The 17,004-nt window shown below is 46.0% G+C and overlaps 1 protein-coding gene and 1 long non-coding RNA gene across 3 annotated transcripts in view; one reads left to right on the top strand and one right to left on the bottom strand.

Moving 5' to 3' along the window:
- The window catches only part of LOC309561462, a 266,849-nt gene that overhangs the window by 4,312 nt on the left and 245,533 nt on the right, over positions 1-17,004 (top strand). The gene's annotated exons all lie outside the window — the stretch shown is intronic.
- The window catches only part of USP19 (ubiquitin specific peptidase 19), a 150,952-nt gene that overhangs the window by 113,455 nt on the left and 20,493 nt on the right, over positions 1-17,004 (bottom strand). For both annotated transcript variants that reach the window (XM_082265345.1, XM_082265346.1), the window contains exons 2-4: positions 8,898-9,175; positions 4,370-4,498; positions 893-1,029 (exon numbers count right to left, since the gene is read on the bottom strand). In XM_082265345.1, coding sequence (XP_082121471.1) covers positions 893-1,029; positions 4,370-4,498; positions 8,898-9,039 — 408 coding nt within the window. In that variant the 5' untranslated portion in view covers positions 9,040-9,175. The remainder of the gene's footprint in view (positions 1-892; positions 1,030-4,369; positions 4,499-8,897; positions 9,176-17,004) is intronic.

Below are 17,004 nucleotides of genomic sequence, written 5' to 3'. Positions count from 1 at the left end.
AGGGATAATATAAAATGTTTAAACTGTTGTCATGTCACTATAAGCTCCTCATTTTTTCATCAATGTCCTTTCCTGCCCCGGGAAATAGTCGTGACCCACAGAACAGCATTTCCCATTCTTGTAAAATGTACTCAGAGCTTTGACTGGGCAGCTTCTCACTCTCACTAACCACCCACAAGATCCGCACACCACCCGGTCATTTATCTGCCGGGAAACAATGATCTTTGCATCTGCTGTCCATAAGGTAAAAGATGTGAATGGACAGGAACATCACAAAACAGATCTGCCCATCGCAGGCACACAGGAACATCAGCGGTGCCCTGCGAAGACTATAAGTGAGCCCACCTGACCCCTAGCACAGATGAAGGAGGTAGGATTGTGGAGATTGTTCCAATGAACTGGAAGCTCGAGTAATCAAGCCCTGTGGATGCCACCGTGCAAGGTGCTTTATTTAGGCACTGCTGCGGTTATTCAAAAGATACGAGGATGTTCACTTAACAGTAGGGGCTTTCTTTGCAATAGGAAAAAAAAATTAAAAAAATCAAAATACTTACCGAAGTTGACTTTTAGAGCCCATTCAGACTAGCGCGACTTGTCAGCCTGACAAGTCGCGCTCGGTCGCAGTCCATTGAGTAGTACAGGACCCGTTCTAATAGGAGCGACACAAGTCGCTCCGACTTAGAAAAAGGGTCCTGTACTACTTTGGGGCGACCTCGGAGCGACTTGCATAGACTTCCATTATGTGAAGTCCCTGCAAGTCGCTCCGAAGTCGTGGTGCACGGGACTGACAAGTCGCCTCCCCAAGCCGTGCAGTCGTGTCGCCCCAGTGTGAACCGACTCTTAAATGCCAACAGGCCCAGATATTGCGTAATGTTACCCTGAGGAATCTCACCTGGAGGCTGGGCCACTTGTTCATAGGAATTTTCTTCTGCAGGATGACTTGCAGGAAATTTCCTTTCTCTTTATACTGAATTTTACTGCAGGATCCTTCGATTTCTTCATGGAAGTGACAATTCCACTGACTGCCCTCTGCAATACACAAACATTTCCATAACAATGGTTAGTTCGCCTTTTACAGAAAAAAATGTAAATATGACCCTATACCTCACCCACCCAGAAGTCCCTGCTGTTTACCTCTGCGGTTGATGAGCTGCCCAAGCAGCCCGTATAGCAATCTAAGGATTTGAAATCTCCACTCTTCCCCTTTTTCTGCATTTCTTTCAGGATGATTAGAGTGATTTTCTCTTTGTCGACACTGACCAAAAAGAATCACTCTGGTCCATCCCAGAAGCGACAAACAGAGAAGTGGGAGAAGAGCATGGCTGTGTCGTATATGCATGCATCATTTTAGCGCCAGGCAAAGCAGTGCATAAGCGTGTGAATACCGCCAATTTATTTCCTGTTACTGCATTATGGCGGGGTTGGGCAACACCACCAAACGCACCACAGCAGCTCTAGTGGGAACGGGCCGTTAAGCCTCGTACACACTACTAGTTTTTTTATTTTTCGTTTAACCCAACGGGTTGAAAGAGAAAGAAAAAAAAAAAAAAAACTGACAGCCTAGATTGGAGCCGCTATACTAACAATCTAATGTTAGAACACAATAGCTAAGCAGGGAGATCGCTGTACTGACAGGGTGGCGGCCCTCCCACTGGCTGAGAGCAGTGATCAGGAGCCAGTCAGCTGCTGGTTTTTCAGCATGCTCGTTCGACAGAAGTCAGCTTCTGTTGGATCGAATGCCGGCCGTTTATTGTAACGGCCGATGTCCCCTTTTATTCGACCCGTGTGTACCCGGTCTTGGTTTTACTCACTGCTTTCTAGATTTGCAGCACTTCTCTTTTTCTGAAAACCTTCCATTGTGAGCTGCAGTGTCTGGCAAAAGGGAGCATGTGAGAGTAATGCCCTGTACACACGCACAGATTGTTGGCCGACCGATCGGCCGTCTTTTGTCCAGTGTTTGTTGGTTGAAATGTGCTCTAGACTTGCACTGGACTTTTGTTGGCCAACAAAAACCAACTTCAGAAGTGATGTCATGTGATGGTTGACTTTCCCTGTGTTTTTTCTTCTCTTAGCATGCCCAGTCTTGCTCATCTGATTTTTGTCTGCCGAAATCTGTACTGACTGAGGAACAATCGGCCGTTCTGTTGTTGGCCAACAAAAATTTTATAGCCTGCACACCAGATTTTTTTTGGCCGAAAATTCGCAGTTGGTTGTTGGAAGCATCATACTAACAAGCCTACAATCGGCCGATCGGACGTTGGCCAACAATTTACGGCCAACAATCTGTGCGTGTGTACGGGGCTTAAGGTCTTGCCCAGTCAGAGGTTTTTTTTTTTTAACTTAAGAGCCTTTAGTATTTTAAATTACAGAAAAGGATCAGGTGCTTGCTACCCCAATCTAACTGAACAATTAACTAAACATTTACCAATTACTACATTGTGCTCAATTTTACTTAAAGTTATTCTTTTTTTTAAAAAAGAGAACACAAACCTGTTATACTTACCTCTTCTGTGCAGTTGGTTTTGCACAGGGCAGCCTGGATCCTTCTTGGATCCCTCTTTACTGCTCCTGGCCCCTCCCTCCTGTTGAGTGCCCCCACAGAAAGCAGCTTGCTTTGGGGGCACCTGAGCCGAGCTGCAGCTCCCTGCGTTCATTCAGACACGGAACTACGGTTTGGCCCTGCCCCCTCTCTCTCCCGATAGGCTAACTGAATTTGATTGACAGCAGCGGGAGCCAATGCGTCTCAGCCAATCAGGAGGGAGAGTCCTGGACGGCCAAAGGACTCGTGGACATTGCTGGATAGAGTTGGGGCTCAGGTAAATATTAGGGTGTTGCTGGGGAGGCTGTTACACACAGGTGGTATTTTTATCTTAATGCATTTACACAGGTCTGGTGCTAGAATTACTGCCCATGATCTTGTGTTCATGGTGTTACCTCACGTGTGGGATGGTCACACTTTGCATGTGTGCGGGGCCGTCGTGCATGCACCTCTGCGTGAGGGGGACGACGGGGCACTTTACATTTTATTTATTTTTACTTTAAAACTGTTCACATTTATTGCGGTCACAAGGTATGTAAACATCACTTGTGACAGCAATAGACATGTGACATGTACTCTTTATTGAGAGATCTGGGGTCCCAGACTGGGTGTGATCAAATGCTTTTCATTTCTGAAAATAGCGCCGTTTACCTCCGGGGAAACCGGAAATGATGTAAGCTCATGGCTTCCAGATTCCTTTATCATAGAGGTGATCAAAGCCGTTCCAGACTTTGATAAGCTTTCTGATCAGCCGGCCGAAGTGCTAGCTGGTCGATGGAGACTCACGGTGGGACGGAAGATCCCAGGAAAGCCGCAGAAGGCTATGATCACCTTTACAAGGGAGTCGACCGGGGTCTCTAAAAATCAGTACCGGGTTGATGTATGCAATATTCCAGTATAATCATTTGAAGTCTAGCAACGTACAGGTAAAGGGCTGGTCAGCAAGTGGTCAAAATGTATGCCCAGGCCTTGCCACAGTAACATGAGTGGAAGGAGTTCTGTAGTCCAGCAGAGAAGAACTAAGCACTGACAACACAATTCGGGATTTTAGTGTAGCATAGGGACTGTGCTGCCAGTTCACTACAAGAAGCTAGAAGCTCATTGGACTTCTGATAGATCAAATGGGAGTTTATAGATTTGTATTGTAAATAAACATAAGGAAATTAGATGTTTTATTATGTTTTTTGTTAATTCTGCTTGACATACACTTTAAAGTATAACTAAAGGCAAAACTTTTTTTTTTTTAGGTTTGGATAGAGTGGAGAGGGATTAGGACACCAGTTAGGCAGATTTGCCTCTCTACTTGTCCTGTTTACCATTATAATTGAAAGAAAAATACATTTTGGGTTGTCCCCAGAAAAGTAATAGAGGGAAAATCTTCCAATGGGAACACTAGTTCTGGTGCCCTGGGGGGTCCTCAGGGAATTGCCTTAATTTGCAAGGAGTTCCTATTGCTTCTTGTTTGGCTATGGGACGGGAAGTGAAGGGAAATCTCTGAAAAACAGGACACAGATGGGGAAAAATAAATCTGACAGGGGTTATAACACTCCCTTACTCTATCCAATATGGAAAAAAAAAAAGTTTTGCCTATAATTCTACTTTAAAGTTTTGCCGCCAAACTACATAGTTGTAGGTACACTAAGCTGATAGTAGTATCCTAATCTGTCCATCAAATTTTGTCAATACAGTGGACATGTACCCGGGATCTGGCAGAATACGGGGCAATGAGACAAAATGATGCTGTAGCTGCACAGAACAGGAACGCCTGCCTGTCTACAAGTAGAAGCTCGTCAATAAAATTAATCCACTCTAGATAATCCTAAAGCTTACCTGGGAAATTGATGACGCAGTCAGTATCTGTAAATGCTGCCTTGACATCCTCCACAATTAAAGCTCCCGGACCGCTGTTCAGTCTAATGATAACTTCCTCAGAATTCTGTTTCCAATCGATCACCATTTCTGAAAACAGAACCGAATGGATTGAATGAATTTAATAAATCAGGACAAGCTATGTACTATCCCATAAGCCTAAAAGCACACAATACATTTACCTTTTCATAAAAAGACTTCATTAACTACCTCAATACTGGGCACTTAAACCCCCTTCCTTCCCAGACCAATTTTCAGCTTTTAGCGCTGTTGCATTTTGAATGACAATTGCGCGGTCATGCAACACTGTACCTAAACCAAATTTGTGTCATTTTTTCCCCACAAATAGAGCTTTCTTTTGGGGGTATTTGATCACCGCCAGGTTTTTTCTTTTTTGGTGCACAAATAAAAAAAGACCGAAAAGTTTGAAAAAAAAAAAAAAAAAAGTTTTTTTTGTTTAGGTTATAAAATTTTGTGAATAGATACGTTTTTTCCTGCACTGATAGGCACTGATGAGGAGACACTGATTGGGTGGCACCGATATGTGGCACTGATAGATAGCACTGATAGGCAGCGCTGATGGGCACTAATGGGCGGCACTGATGGACACTGATGGGGGGCACTGATAGGCAGCACTGGTGGGCGGCACTGATGGATGGCATTGGTGGGCAGCACTGATAGGAGGGCAGCACTGGCAGGCTGTTTGCCATCCCCGGTGGCCATGGTGGGCATCCCTGGTGGCTCTAGTGGCACCCCACATCCCCCCCCCCCCCCCGGGCTGCACTGGTAATCAATGTTCTGATTACCAGCACAGACCCTTTCCTGTGATCAGTGAGTACTTAGAAATACTCACTGATCCCCCCAGCTCCAGTATCGATCCTCTTCTTCTCCTCACTGACAGGATCTGTCAGGAGGAGAAGAGATCGAAGCCGTTACAACGGCTGTATTTACACTGCATGACGGCTGTGATTGGACACAGCCGTCATGTGATCAGGAGGGCCGATCACAGGGCCCTCCTGACGCATCTTGTTGCGCTGTGTCCGAGGGACACAGGCACATCGAGATCGCGCCGCTGCGCGTGCCCGCGGCGGCGCGATCTCGCTCCTTCTGAAGGACGTTCCGGAACGTCCGATCAGAAGGACGAGACTCCCACCCGGCCGTATATGTACAATGGCCGGGTGGGAGGTGGTTAAAGGATAAGTTCACCCTTACAAAAAGAGATTTATAAAATGCACATTTTTTGCAGGTAAAAAAAAATAAACAAAAAAAGAAACATGCATTTTTTTTTTTTGTTAGGAGCCTGTAAAACATTGTACCCACGATGAGTAGATAGTGGGTGCACAGACGATGGGGCACTATCCCTCCCCACTGACACAGACGACGGGGCACTAGCCCTCCCCACTGACACAGACGACGGGGCACTAGCCCTCCCCACTGACACAGACGACGGGGCACTATCCCTCCCCACTGACACAGACGACGGGGCACTATCCCTCCCCACTGACACAGAAGACGGGGCACTATCCCTCCCCACTGACACAGACGACGGGGCACTATCCCTCCCCACTGACACAGACGACGGGGCACTATCCCTCCCCACTGACACAGACGACGGGGCACTATCCCTCCCCACTGACACAGACGACGGGGCACTATCCCTCCCCACTGACACAGACGACGGGGCACTATCCCTCCCCACTGACACAGACGACGGGGCACTATCCCTCCCCACTGACACAGACGACGGGGCACTATCCCTCCCCACTGACACAGACGACGGGGCACTATCCCTCCCCACTGACACAGACGATGGGGCACTATCCCTCCCCACTGACACAGACGACGGGGCACTATCCCTCCCCACTGACACAGACGATGGGGCACTATCCCTCCCCACTGGCACAGACGACAGGGTACACTATTCCTTCCTAGGATACCAACAATTGAGCAATATTACCTCCCCCCCCCACCCTGCGGACGTGGAGGGAGCAGAGCCACACGAACCGATGCTTCTTGTATAGCGCTGGTTCCCGTCACAGGCCGAGTGATACAAAATGCACTCCGCCTGGGACAGCATCAGCTGGCTATACCTGAATGGAAGACTGTTCGTAAAAGTCAGTTAATTACTAAAATCACAGCGTATGTATGGGCATATCTGTCCTGCAGTGGTTACTGGGCTGCTTTCAAACTGATCCACAGGTGCAGCGCAGTGCACCTACTGGTTACCTGCACTGAGCCAAAGGCTTCTATTACCTGCGGGTTTGGTGTGCTTTCTGAAAGTGCACCACTCCTGCAGGATATAATAGAAGTCGAAGGGAAGGTGTAGCTAACCTGCAGGAAAGCCACACTGAGCTGCACCCGCGGTGCCGATAAAATGCAGCACATCAGTGTGAATGCAGCCTTCGGTCCCTTCCATACAATCGGTCTGATTGGGTACGCCTGTCCCTTTTTCAGGTGGACCGAAAGGGACCCTACATTCACCTCTTTGGAGCGGCAGATAAACTGACTTGTGTCCGTTTTCACACCTACCTTCAAATCCAACCTGTTAAAAAAAAAAAAAAACAGAAATGGATCTGTCCCTTTGGGTCTGGGCGGATTGGAGAGCCCATAGGGTAGAGCGGGCTGTGTCCGTGTCTGCTCTGCATTCGCAATGCAAAGTGGACACAGACCTGTCATCCGCCCGCTCCGCACATTGTGGCCCGTGACCGGTTACCAAGTTGCTTAAGTGGCCCTCGCTCTTCAAAAGGTTGGACACCTCTGGCTTGCTAGAGGGATCAGATGTCTGTGCCGACGCAGACCAATCAGAATCACTCTGATCTGTCCTGAGGAAGAAAAGCAGGAACTTCAAATCCCCGGATGCTGCACCGGCTACGTGGATACTAACAGAAGGGATTGATGTTGGATTGTGCACTTTCAGCCTTGCCGATTTAGGCATGGACAATGCTTTGAAAATTTAACAGTTATCAGGTGATTTTCTGGCCTTTAAATAAGACAACACACAGCTTTTCTTTCTGTACTTCACAGACACAGCACGCCTGCTACCAACTCCCAATAAAGTCAACACAGGTTGGGCTCAGACAAACTGGTCTGACTTGCATGGTATACAAGGTCAGCTGATTATCATACTAGCAGTCATCCAAGACTGAGAAACCGAAACAAAATTCCCACTAAGAGAACTTTTATTTTTTTATGCAGACAAATCTAAATAGCTCGCCCAGGTCTCCTGTCCCACGGGGAGACCCGGGCAACCAGCCAGCACGGCCGCCGAAAAGAAGACCCGATCAAAGCCGCATTTAGCTCTGATCGGGTCTCCGTGGAAAAACCCGGAAGTGATGTCATGACATCACTTCCGGGTACTCTGCCATCAGATTAAAAAATGACAGCATTCAAAACAGCCAAACTTGGTGTTTTGAATGCTTTTAAGAGCAGAGGAGGGGATTGGGGTCTTTTAGACCCCCAGATCCCTCCACCAGTGATTTTTTTTTTTTTTTTAAATGTACAAAAATATCAGCCGATACCGATTTGCAATGACCAAAATATCGGTATCGGCAATAAAAAAAAAAAATTATGTTGGTCGATCGCCACACACACACACAATCTGGCGCACAGGTGCCGCCCTGTAGCAGTACATGGCTATAGGACAGACCTAAGGAGGTTAAGTATAATACTTTTATTTATTTTATTTTTATTCTATGCATTGGTAGCTCAGGCCCCTGTGTGTCTAGTAACTGTATGTGAAAAAACGTCATTTGTTTACAGTTGCTCGGTGACGGCCACAAGGAGCTCTCTTGCAGCTCACTTGTCCTGGAAAGTCATGGTGACAGCTTACCTAACAGGAACAATGCTGGAGGCAGTTTGCAGCACACACTCATTTTGGTGGCATAATTATTATTGTGGAATGTATTTTCTTTGCTAAAGAACATTATCTTTTATCAAGTAGTTGTGGGTAAAATTCCGCTTTCAGTAACAGCAACTGCCATCCCCTTGTATGATCAGACTAAAGCCCCGTACACACGAGTAGAAATTCGGCCGGGAATTTTCGTCCAACGACTGATCTGCCGATTTTCGGCTTGTTAGTATGGTGCTTCTGACAACCGACTCCGACTTTTCGGCTGAAAAAATCCTGGTGTGCAGGCTATAAAACACAGCCGATTTTCGTCTTATTAGTACAGATTATGACGGGGAAAAATCTTATGAGCAAGATTAGGCAAGCTCATAGATGAAAGAACACAAAGAAAGCAATCCAACACATGACATCACTTCTGAAGTAGAATTTTGTTGTACGGGAAAATTTGTGTGCAGTCTAGAGCACATTCCAACCAACAGACACCACTCTGGACAAAAGACGGACGACCGGTCGGCGGAAATTCGTTGCGTGTGTACGAGGCTTTAGCCCGTTTCTAGTAAGTGCACTCTGATTGGTCAGCTGGTAGCAGCTGATTGAGTTTAGTCCTAAACTAAGTAAAAGAAGCGGCCTTCCATTACCAACCTTTCTTGGTTTCACCGCTGGACACCATCTTGCCTTCTTTGCTGTCCTGGTTGATGCGATCTTTCTGCTTCTTCCTGTTGACAGCATCTTCGGTTCCACGCGTCACCCTTCTCTGCCCGGTGCCCTCGGCAGGATGGGACATCTTCTGCCGCTTGATGGAAACAAAGGGGCCCCCAGGGTCTGTAACGGTGTCTGGGTCAGGGGTTCGACGTTTTCTACCTGGGCCAGCTATCTTGGCGACTCTCTGTGGGTAGACGCTCCGTCAAGGAAGAAATAATCTGAGGAGAGACAAGGATTACACTCAGTACCTTCATGATAATCAAGCAGGAAAAGTGTCTAAAGTGTTACCCGAGCTGGCTATACACAAAGTTTAGAGCTTCTGTCCAGCGTAGCCCTAGGTATAAACTGTGCCTTGCCACAGCTTTCATGTTTCATGCTACGAAGTTGAAAGGACCTGTGTGTACCCAGTTCCTCTGATCTCTTGGCTGAAGGTGCCTACAGGTGTCCAGTGACCTTCTGCTTTCAGGCTGAACACCTGTCAAACCGGGGAAATGCAAATAAAAGGAGACGTTTGTGATATTGGTGCACCAGTCGCACCGTTGGAGTCTATACTCAATTGTGATATAAGGGTGAGCAGCTAGTTTCAATAAGTACCTAAAAGGGTAAATATAGAGTTAAAGGATAGGAAAACCTCTCCAACACTGGGTTTAGCGCAGTTTTTACTATCCTTTAACCACTTGCTGACCGCCGCAAGTACATATACTGCGGCGGTCAGCCCCGGCCAGGCAAAGTGACGTACCGGTACGTCACTAGCCTGTCACTCGCTTGTGAGCCAATAGCGGGCGAGCGCGCGCCCGCTGAGGCGCGCGCCCGCCCCGGCTCGTTCCCTAACAAGTCAGTGCGTGTGACCGGCGGACCCGATGTCCGCCAGTCACTCGCGATCGTTCGCCGGGAAGGGAGAAAGGCAAGCGGCTAATGTAAACAAGCCGTCTGTCACTCTCCCCTGTGTAAGAATGGAGATCAGACGGTTCTACTATGTAGGACCATTGATCTCTGTTTTTACACTAGTAGCCATGTCCAATCACAGTTAGAAACACGCCCCTAGGACACACTTAACCCCTCCCTCTCCAATACAGTTAAACCCTTCCCTGCCAGTGTCATTTTTACAGTAACAGTGCATATGTATAGCACTGATTACTGCAGTAATGTCACTGGTAACCCCAAAAGTGTCAAAAATGTCAGTCAAGGGTCCGATCTGTCCGTCGCAATATCACAGTCCCGCAAAAAAAAAAAATCGCAGACCACCATTACTCGAAAAAAAAAAAAAAACACAATAAATGACAAAAATCTTTCCCTTAGTTAGTAAACGCGATAACTTTTGCGCAAACCAATCAAAATACGCTTTTTGCGATTTTTTTTACCAAACATATGTAGCATAAAACAAATTAGCCGAAATGTTAAAAAATTGATTTTTACTTTTTTTTTTTGGGAATGTCATAAAAAAAATGTGAAAAATATTGTTATTTTTGCAAAATTAACGCTCTTTTTTCTTTTTTTGTTTATAGCGCATTATCAAAAAATCGCACAGGTGATCAAATACCACCAAAAGAAAGCTCTGTTTGTGGGAAAAAAAGGACGTCAATTTCGTTTAGGTACAGCGTCGCACGACCGCGCAATTGTCCGTTAAAGTCCCGCAGTAAAAAAAAAAAAAACGCAAAAAAAACCCTGGTCAGGAAGGGGGTAAAATTTTCCGGGGCTTAAGTGGTTAAAAAGGAGAAGTTTACCTGCCAAACTATTTGTCCCACGGCCCATCCAGTCCTAAGACTCCCACAGCTCTGCAACAACACAACGCTGTCTGGCAGGGCAGAGGACCAGATTTTTCTCTGCTGCAACTAAGTAACACTTACATGTCTTGTCCCTCCCCCAGCCTGTGATTGGCCAGTGAAAGGCGAAGCAGTAGACTGAAGATCACATCTTTCATTCTGCTCCATCTTCCTACCAGCTTGCTCCTAAGTTAGGCCCATGGGTACAGCTGACCGGCTTCCTGTCTCCTAGTCTGACCTCTGCTGTACAGGAACTGCAATAGGCTAATAATTCAAATTTAGTTGCTTTGACGTTTTTTGTTTTAAAAACTCAAGCAGTTAAATGTTGTATTAAAGGATAAAAACACAAAGCAAATTCATCTTTTTTTTTGCCCTTTTCCTTTGATCTCACCCACTCTCCCCCCTCCACAGATGCATATTTAACCACTTGCCGACCGCCCCACGCAGATTTACTGCAGCAGGGAGGTTCGGCTGCGCATAATTGCGTAGATCTACGCGATTACATGTACGTGGTCTAGGCGGCGCGCCACACTCCCACTGTGATTAGACACAGCAGGAGCCAAACAGCGGGAGGAGCGGGCTCGATTGCTGCCAGCCTCTTGCGATCTTCAGAGAAACTGACAGGAGAGCTGTCTACCTATGTAAACAAAGCAGACGGCTCTCCTGTCACACAGGCACAGAGAGATTGTGTGTCTCAGCTAAGCTATAACACCGATCTCTGTGTGCCTGTCACAGAGCGCCCCCCTCCCCCCACACAGTAAGTAAGCGCATTTAGGCTTACATTTAACCCCTTGATCACCCCCAGTATTAACCCCTTCCCTGCCAGTGTCATTTTTACAGTAACAGTGCATATTATTTAGCACTGATCACTGTACTGGTGTCACTGGTCCCCAAAACGTGTCAGATTTGTTCGCTGCAATGTCGCAGTCCCACTAAATGAGAAAAATGAAAAAAAAACTGCGCTATGGATAATAAATCGATAACTATAAGTGCCACTGTTCAAAAAATCTTGCGATACAATATAAATTGAAAGGTAGTACACAGCGCAAAAATAGGTCTACTTAACCACTTAAGCCCCGGAGGATTTGGCTGCTAAACGACCAGGGGGTATTTTGCGATTCGGCACTGCGTGACTTTAACGGACAATTGCGCGGTCGTGCGACGCTGTACCTAAACGAATTTGGCGTCCTTTTTTTCCCCACAAACAGAGCTTTCTTTTGGCGGTATTTGATCACCTGTGCGATTTTTTGATCACGCGCTATAAACAAAAAAAGAGCGTAAATTTTGCAAAAATAGCAATATTTTTCCCTTTTTTTATATGAAATTCCCCCCAAAAAAAATGTAAAAATCAAAATTTTTTAACATTTTCGGCCAATTTGTTTTATGCTACCTATGTTTGGTAAAAAAAAAAAACGCAAAAAGCGTATTTTGATTGGTTTGCGCAAAAGTTATTGCGTTTACTAAAGGGAAAGATTTTTGTCATTTTTGTTGTTTTTTTTTTTTAACGCGTAATGGCGGCGATCTGCGATTTTTTTTGCGGTACTGCGACATTGCGGCGGACAGATCGGACCCTTGACTGACATTGACACTTTTGGGGTAACCAGTGACATTTCTACAGTAATCAGTGCTATATATATGCACTGTTACTGTAAAAATACACTGGTAGTGAAGGGGTTAACTTTATTTGAGAGGGAGGGGCTGTGTGTGTCCCTAGGGGCGTGATTCTAACTGTGATTGGCTGTGGCTTCAGCTGTATGCAGAGTGATCAACGGATCTACATAGTAGATCCATATGATCAGCTCTCATACACAGGGGAGAATGACAGGTGGCTTGTTTACACAAGCTGCCTGACATTCTCCCTCTCCCCCGCCGATCGCAGAGTGGCCGGCGGACATCGGGTCCGCCGGTCACACGCGCGGGGGGGGGGGGGGGGGGGGTCCGTCGTGCCTCCGGCGGCGCGCGCTCGCTCCCTAGACCCTCACAAGCTAGTGACGTAGCCCTACGTCACTTTGCCTGTGAGGGGCTGACCGCCGCCGTAGATAGTCGTGCGGCGGTCGGCAAGTGGTTAAAAAATACAAATGTGCAAATAGTGTGAAAAAATATTCTGGTGGGGCCTTAAACCCTAAGTGAATATTGTATATCAGCATACAAGGGTACAAGGGTATTTATTTATTCACTTAGGGTTTAACCACTTGCCGACCGGTCACTGGGACTGTACTGCGGCAAAGTGGCTCGTTCCCGTCCAGCGATGTAGGTCTACGTCACTGGACTCCTGCCCTTGTGGCCGGCGTGTGCGCACCGCCGGAGGCTCGCTCCCGCTGTATTCAGTCACAGCGGGAGTCGGGCCAGGGGGGGAGCGGCGGTGATCATCGCTGCTCTTCCCCGATCGTCGGGGAATCGAGTCTGGAGATCCGCCCGCTTGTGTAAACAAAGTGGGCGGATCTCCTAAGTGACAGGCAGGGTCAGATTGCAGGGTTCAGCATAGCTGAACCTGCGATCTGTCCCTGTGTCACTCAGTCACCTCCCCCCACACACGTCAGTAAGCACCAGGCATACATTAACCCCTCCCTCTCCAATAAAATTAACCCCTTCCCTGCCAGTGTAATTTTACAGTAACAGTGCATATGTATAGCACTGATAACTGCAGTAATGTCACTGGTAACCCCAAAAGTGTCAAAAATGTCAGTCAAGGGTCCAATCTGTCTGCCGCAATGTCGCAGTCCCGCAAAAAAAAAAAAAAAAAAAAAAACACCAAAAATTACAGAAATCTTTCCCTTAGTTAGTAAACGCAATAACTTTTGCGTAAACCAATCAAAATACGCTTATTGTGATTTTTTTTACCAAACATAGGTAGCAGAAAACAAATTGGCCAAAAATTTAAAAAAATTTTGATTTTTACATTTTTTTTTTGGGGGGGGGGGGGGGATTTCATATAAAAAAATGTGAAAAATAGTTATTTTTTCAAAATGTATGCTCTTTTTTTGTTTATAGCGCAAAAAGTAAAAATCGCACAGGTGATCAAACACCACCAAAAGAAAGCTCTGTTTGTGGGGAAAAAAGGACGTAAATTTTGTTTGGGTACAGTGTTGCGCGACCGCGCAATTGTCAGTTAAAATCGCACAGTGCCGAATCGCAAAAAGTGGCCCGGACGTAAGACAGCAAAATCCTCCGGTGGTAAAGTGGTTAAGGCCCCACCAGAATATTTTTTCACACCATTTGCACATTTGTATTTAAGTAGACCTATTTTTGCGCTGTGTACTACCTTGCAGTCCCACTAAAAATCGCTGATCACTGCCATTACTAATAAAAAACAAAAAAAATAAATAAAAAGTCCAAAAATCTATCCTTTAGTTTGTAAACGCTATAACTTTTGCGCAAACCAATAAGAATACGCTTTTTGAGATTTTTTCTTTTACCAAAAATATGTAGCAGAATACAAATTGGCCTAAACTGATAAAAAAATTAAAAATCTAATTTTTTTTTATTGTGAATATTTTAAATTGTAAATTTTCGCTTTTTTTGTTTATAGCGCAAAATCTAATAACCGCAGAGGTGATACCAGCAAAAGAAAAAACTATTTGGGGGGGGGGGGGGGGGGGGAGGACATCAATTTTATTTGGGTACAGCATCGCACGACCGCGCAATTTTCCATTAAAATAACGCGGTGCCAAATCACAAAAAATGGTCTGCAGCCAACACAATGACTTTGCATGCATAAGGTTGCTGTAGCGATCCCCATAACCTTTGGTATTACATTACCCATTCAGAGTCTAATCGCAGACACAGATGGGACTTTAGGATTACTCGGTAGCCATCTGTGCGGCACAATGAGGAATAGATTTCAGCTGAAGGCACCGGGCTGCTGTCAGTGCTAAGAAAGAGTTCAGCCAAATAGGCCTACCAAGGAATCAAGGAAGAGCCAGAGTGGCAAGCTGCACTGACAATGGGAATGTAGCCAGCAGGTGTTCATTGTGTAAATCAACACTGCCTTTGTTTTCCATCTTTAAAGCAGAACTGTAGGCAAAACTTGTTTTTTTTTTATAATTTTGGATAGAGAGCATTATAACCCCTGTAAGATTTATTTTTGCCAACTGTGTCCCATGAAGGAGATTTCCCTTCACTTCCTGTTCCATAGCCAAACAGGAAGTGAGAGGAAATCCCTGAAAATGATCCACTTCCTGCAAACAGATGTATCTTTACGTCAGCGTGAAGAAGTGGTTGGACCAGGGAGATGCCGGCAGCTAGAGACATCACCCCAGTACCGTTTTTTTTTTTCTTTTTAGAGCAGGCGGTCAGGTTTCTAATGATAAAAACCATCAAAGCTCGGCCGTTATCCCAGGGAGCAGGAGAGGAAGCCCCCCTTTCCCGCAGCTCCCCGCCACTCTGCCCAGGTTCCCCGTCCCACCGGGAGACCTGAGCGACCAGCCAGCACGTTCCGCCGGCTGGTCAGAGTCCTGAACATAGCCGGATTTGGCTTTGATTGGGTCTCTGATGAAGTAGCCCAGAAGAGACATGTCACTTCCTGTTTATTCGACTGCCAATGGCGGAGTTTTTAAAAAAAAAAAAAAAAAGGCAGTATTCAAAAATGCTGATTTTGCTGTTTTGAATACTTTTAAAGCGGTGGTATACTCCACTTTTTAACTTATGATAAGCCTTACCTGTAGGTAGAAAATAATATCTCCTAAACCTGCACGGTTAAGGAGATATTCACCCTAGGGATGCACCGATTCGATATTAGGATCGGATATCGGCGCCAATACTGCCACAATAGCTGGATCGGGATGGGTAAAATTAGCCGATCCACAGGCCGATCCGGTTTTGCTGAGTCCCGGCTCAGCCATCCCTTACTTGGTGTAGTAGTAGTATGGGAGCCGCTACTTCCTGTATAGGTCCGGCTCACAGGCGGAGTGATATCAGATGCACTCCGCCTGTGAATGGAGGAGCCGTACACATGAAGCAGCGGCTTTGCTCTGTACTGCAGCCGCATGCTTTAGGTGTGTAGCTCCGGATCAGTATCGGCAGATACACAATGCCAGATATCGGTTATTGGGACAAAAAATGGCGGATCGGTGCACCCCTAATTCACCCTGCATGCAGCCGCTGACACCAGCGGCGCATTCGCTCTGAAGGTCCGGCAGAAAGAACTCCCGCACACATGCACGGGAGTGACGTTATTGCGGTTCTGGCCACTCACAGCGCCGGAGCCGACGAACCCGGAAGAGACACCAAGCAAAGATGTCGACTGCCTCAGAAGTGTCCAGGCAACCGTGTCAGGGCTTCGTTCTAAGCTAAGTATTTGATAATGAGCTAGTATGCGATGAATATTAGCTCATTATGACTTTGTCCTGCAGGGTTTGTTTTTTTTTTTTTTCTTGAGGATACAACCGCTTTAAGTGCAAAGGAGGGATTTGGGGTCTTTTAGACCCCAGATCCCTCCATAAAGAGTACCTGTCACTGCCTATCACACTAACACGTGACTTTTTCAAGGGCATGGACATGAAAGCTTCAGTGGAGACACCTTTTTCCCCCCATGAGTGAATTTCCCTTCCTATGGCTAGATTTCTCCTCACTTCCTGTTGTCTCTCTCTGTTTGTAAGTCGGATGTTTGTAACCCGGGGACCGCCTCTGTACTACTTTTGGTGCGGTGCAGTGCAGGTTTTAGCCCATTCTAATTAAATGTGCTGAAATCGCACTGCACAGAACCAAGATACAAAAAATAAACTTCCCTCACTATCCAAAACTAAACATACATATAAATTAAATTATTTTTTTTATATTTGTTTTAATTTTTTTTTTAGCTTGAATTAGGCTGGCATAAAGCAACTATAAACAGAAATTAATACAAATGTGTAAGTGAACTGAAGGGAGTTTTGTACATTTGGCCAGCCTTTGTCTTTGAACAAGTATTACACACCCTAAAGAAATGACAGAGCAGAAAGTGTACACAACTTTATTATGTGTAATTCTACTGAGCCAACAGCCACCACAACAGAAGCCAACCACAGTCATCACTATTAAAAACATATAGAAAACATTAAGACCCGGTTCGCACTACTCCGACTTGGGACGCAACTTGTGTGACCTCAAGTCGCTTGTCATTACAAATTCAATGTAAATGAATGAGAGCCGTCTTAATATGCACTACTGAAGTCACTCCGACTTCAGAAAAGGTTCCTCTACTACTTCAAGGCGACCTCTATCCGACTTGTGCACATAGACTTCAATGGGAGTCGCCTCCAAGTCGGATCCTTATCCATTTTCAAGCGACTGTGATCAGACTTTCC

Source organism: Pelophylax lessonae (genome assembly GCF_965119305.1).
Source record: "Pelophylax lessonae genome assembly, chromosome: 8".
NCBI classification, from domain to species: domain Eukaryota; kingdom Metazoa; phylum Chordata; class Amphibia; order Anura; family Ranidae; genus Pelophylax; species Pelophylax lessonae.
This window is presented reverse-complemented; position numbering and strand designations above follow the sequence as displayed.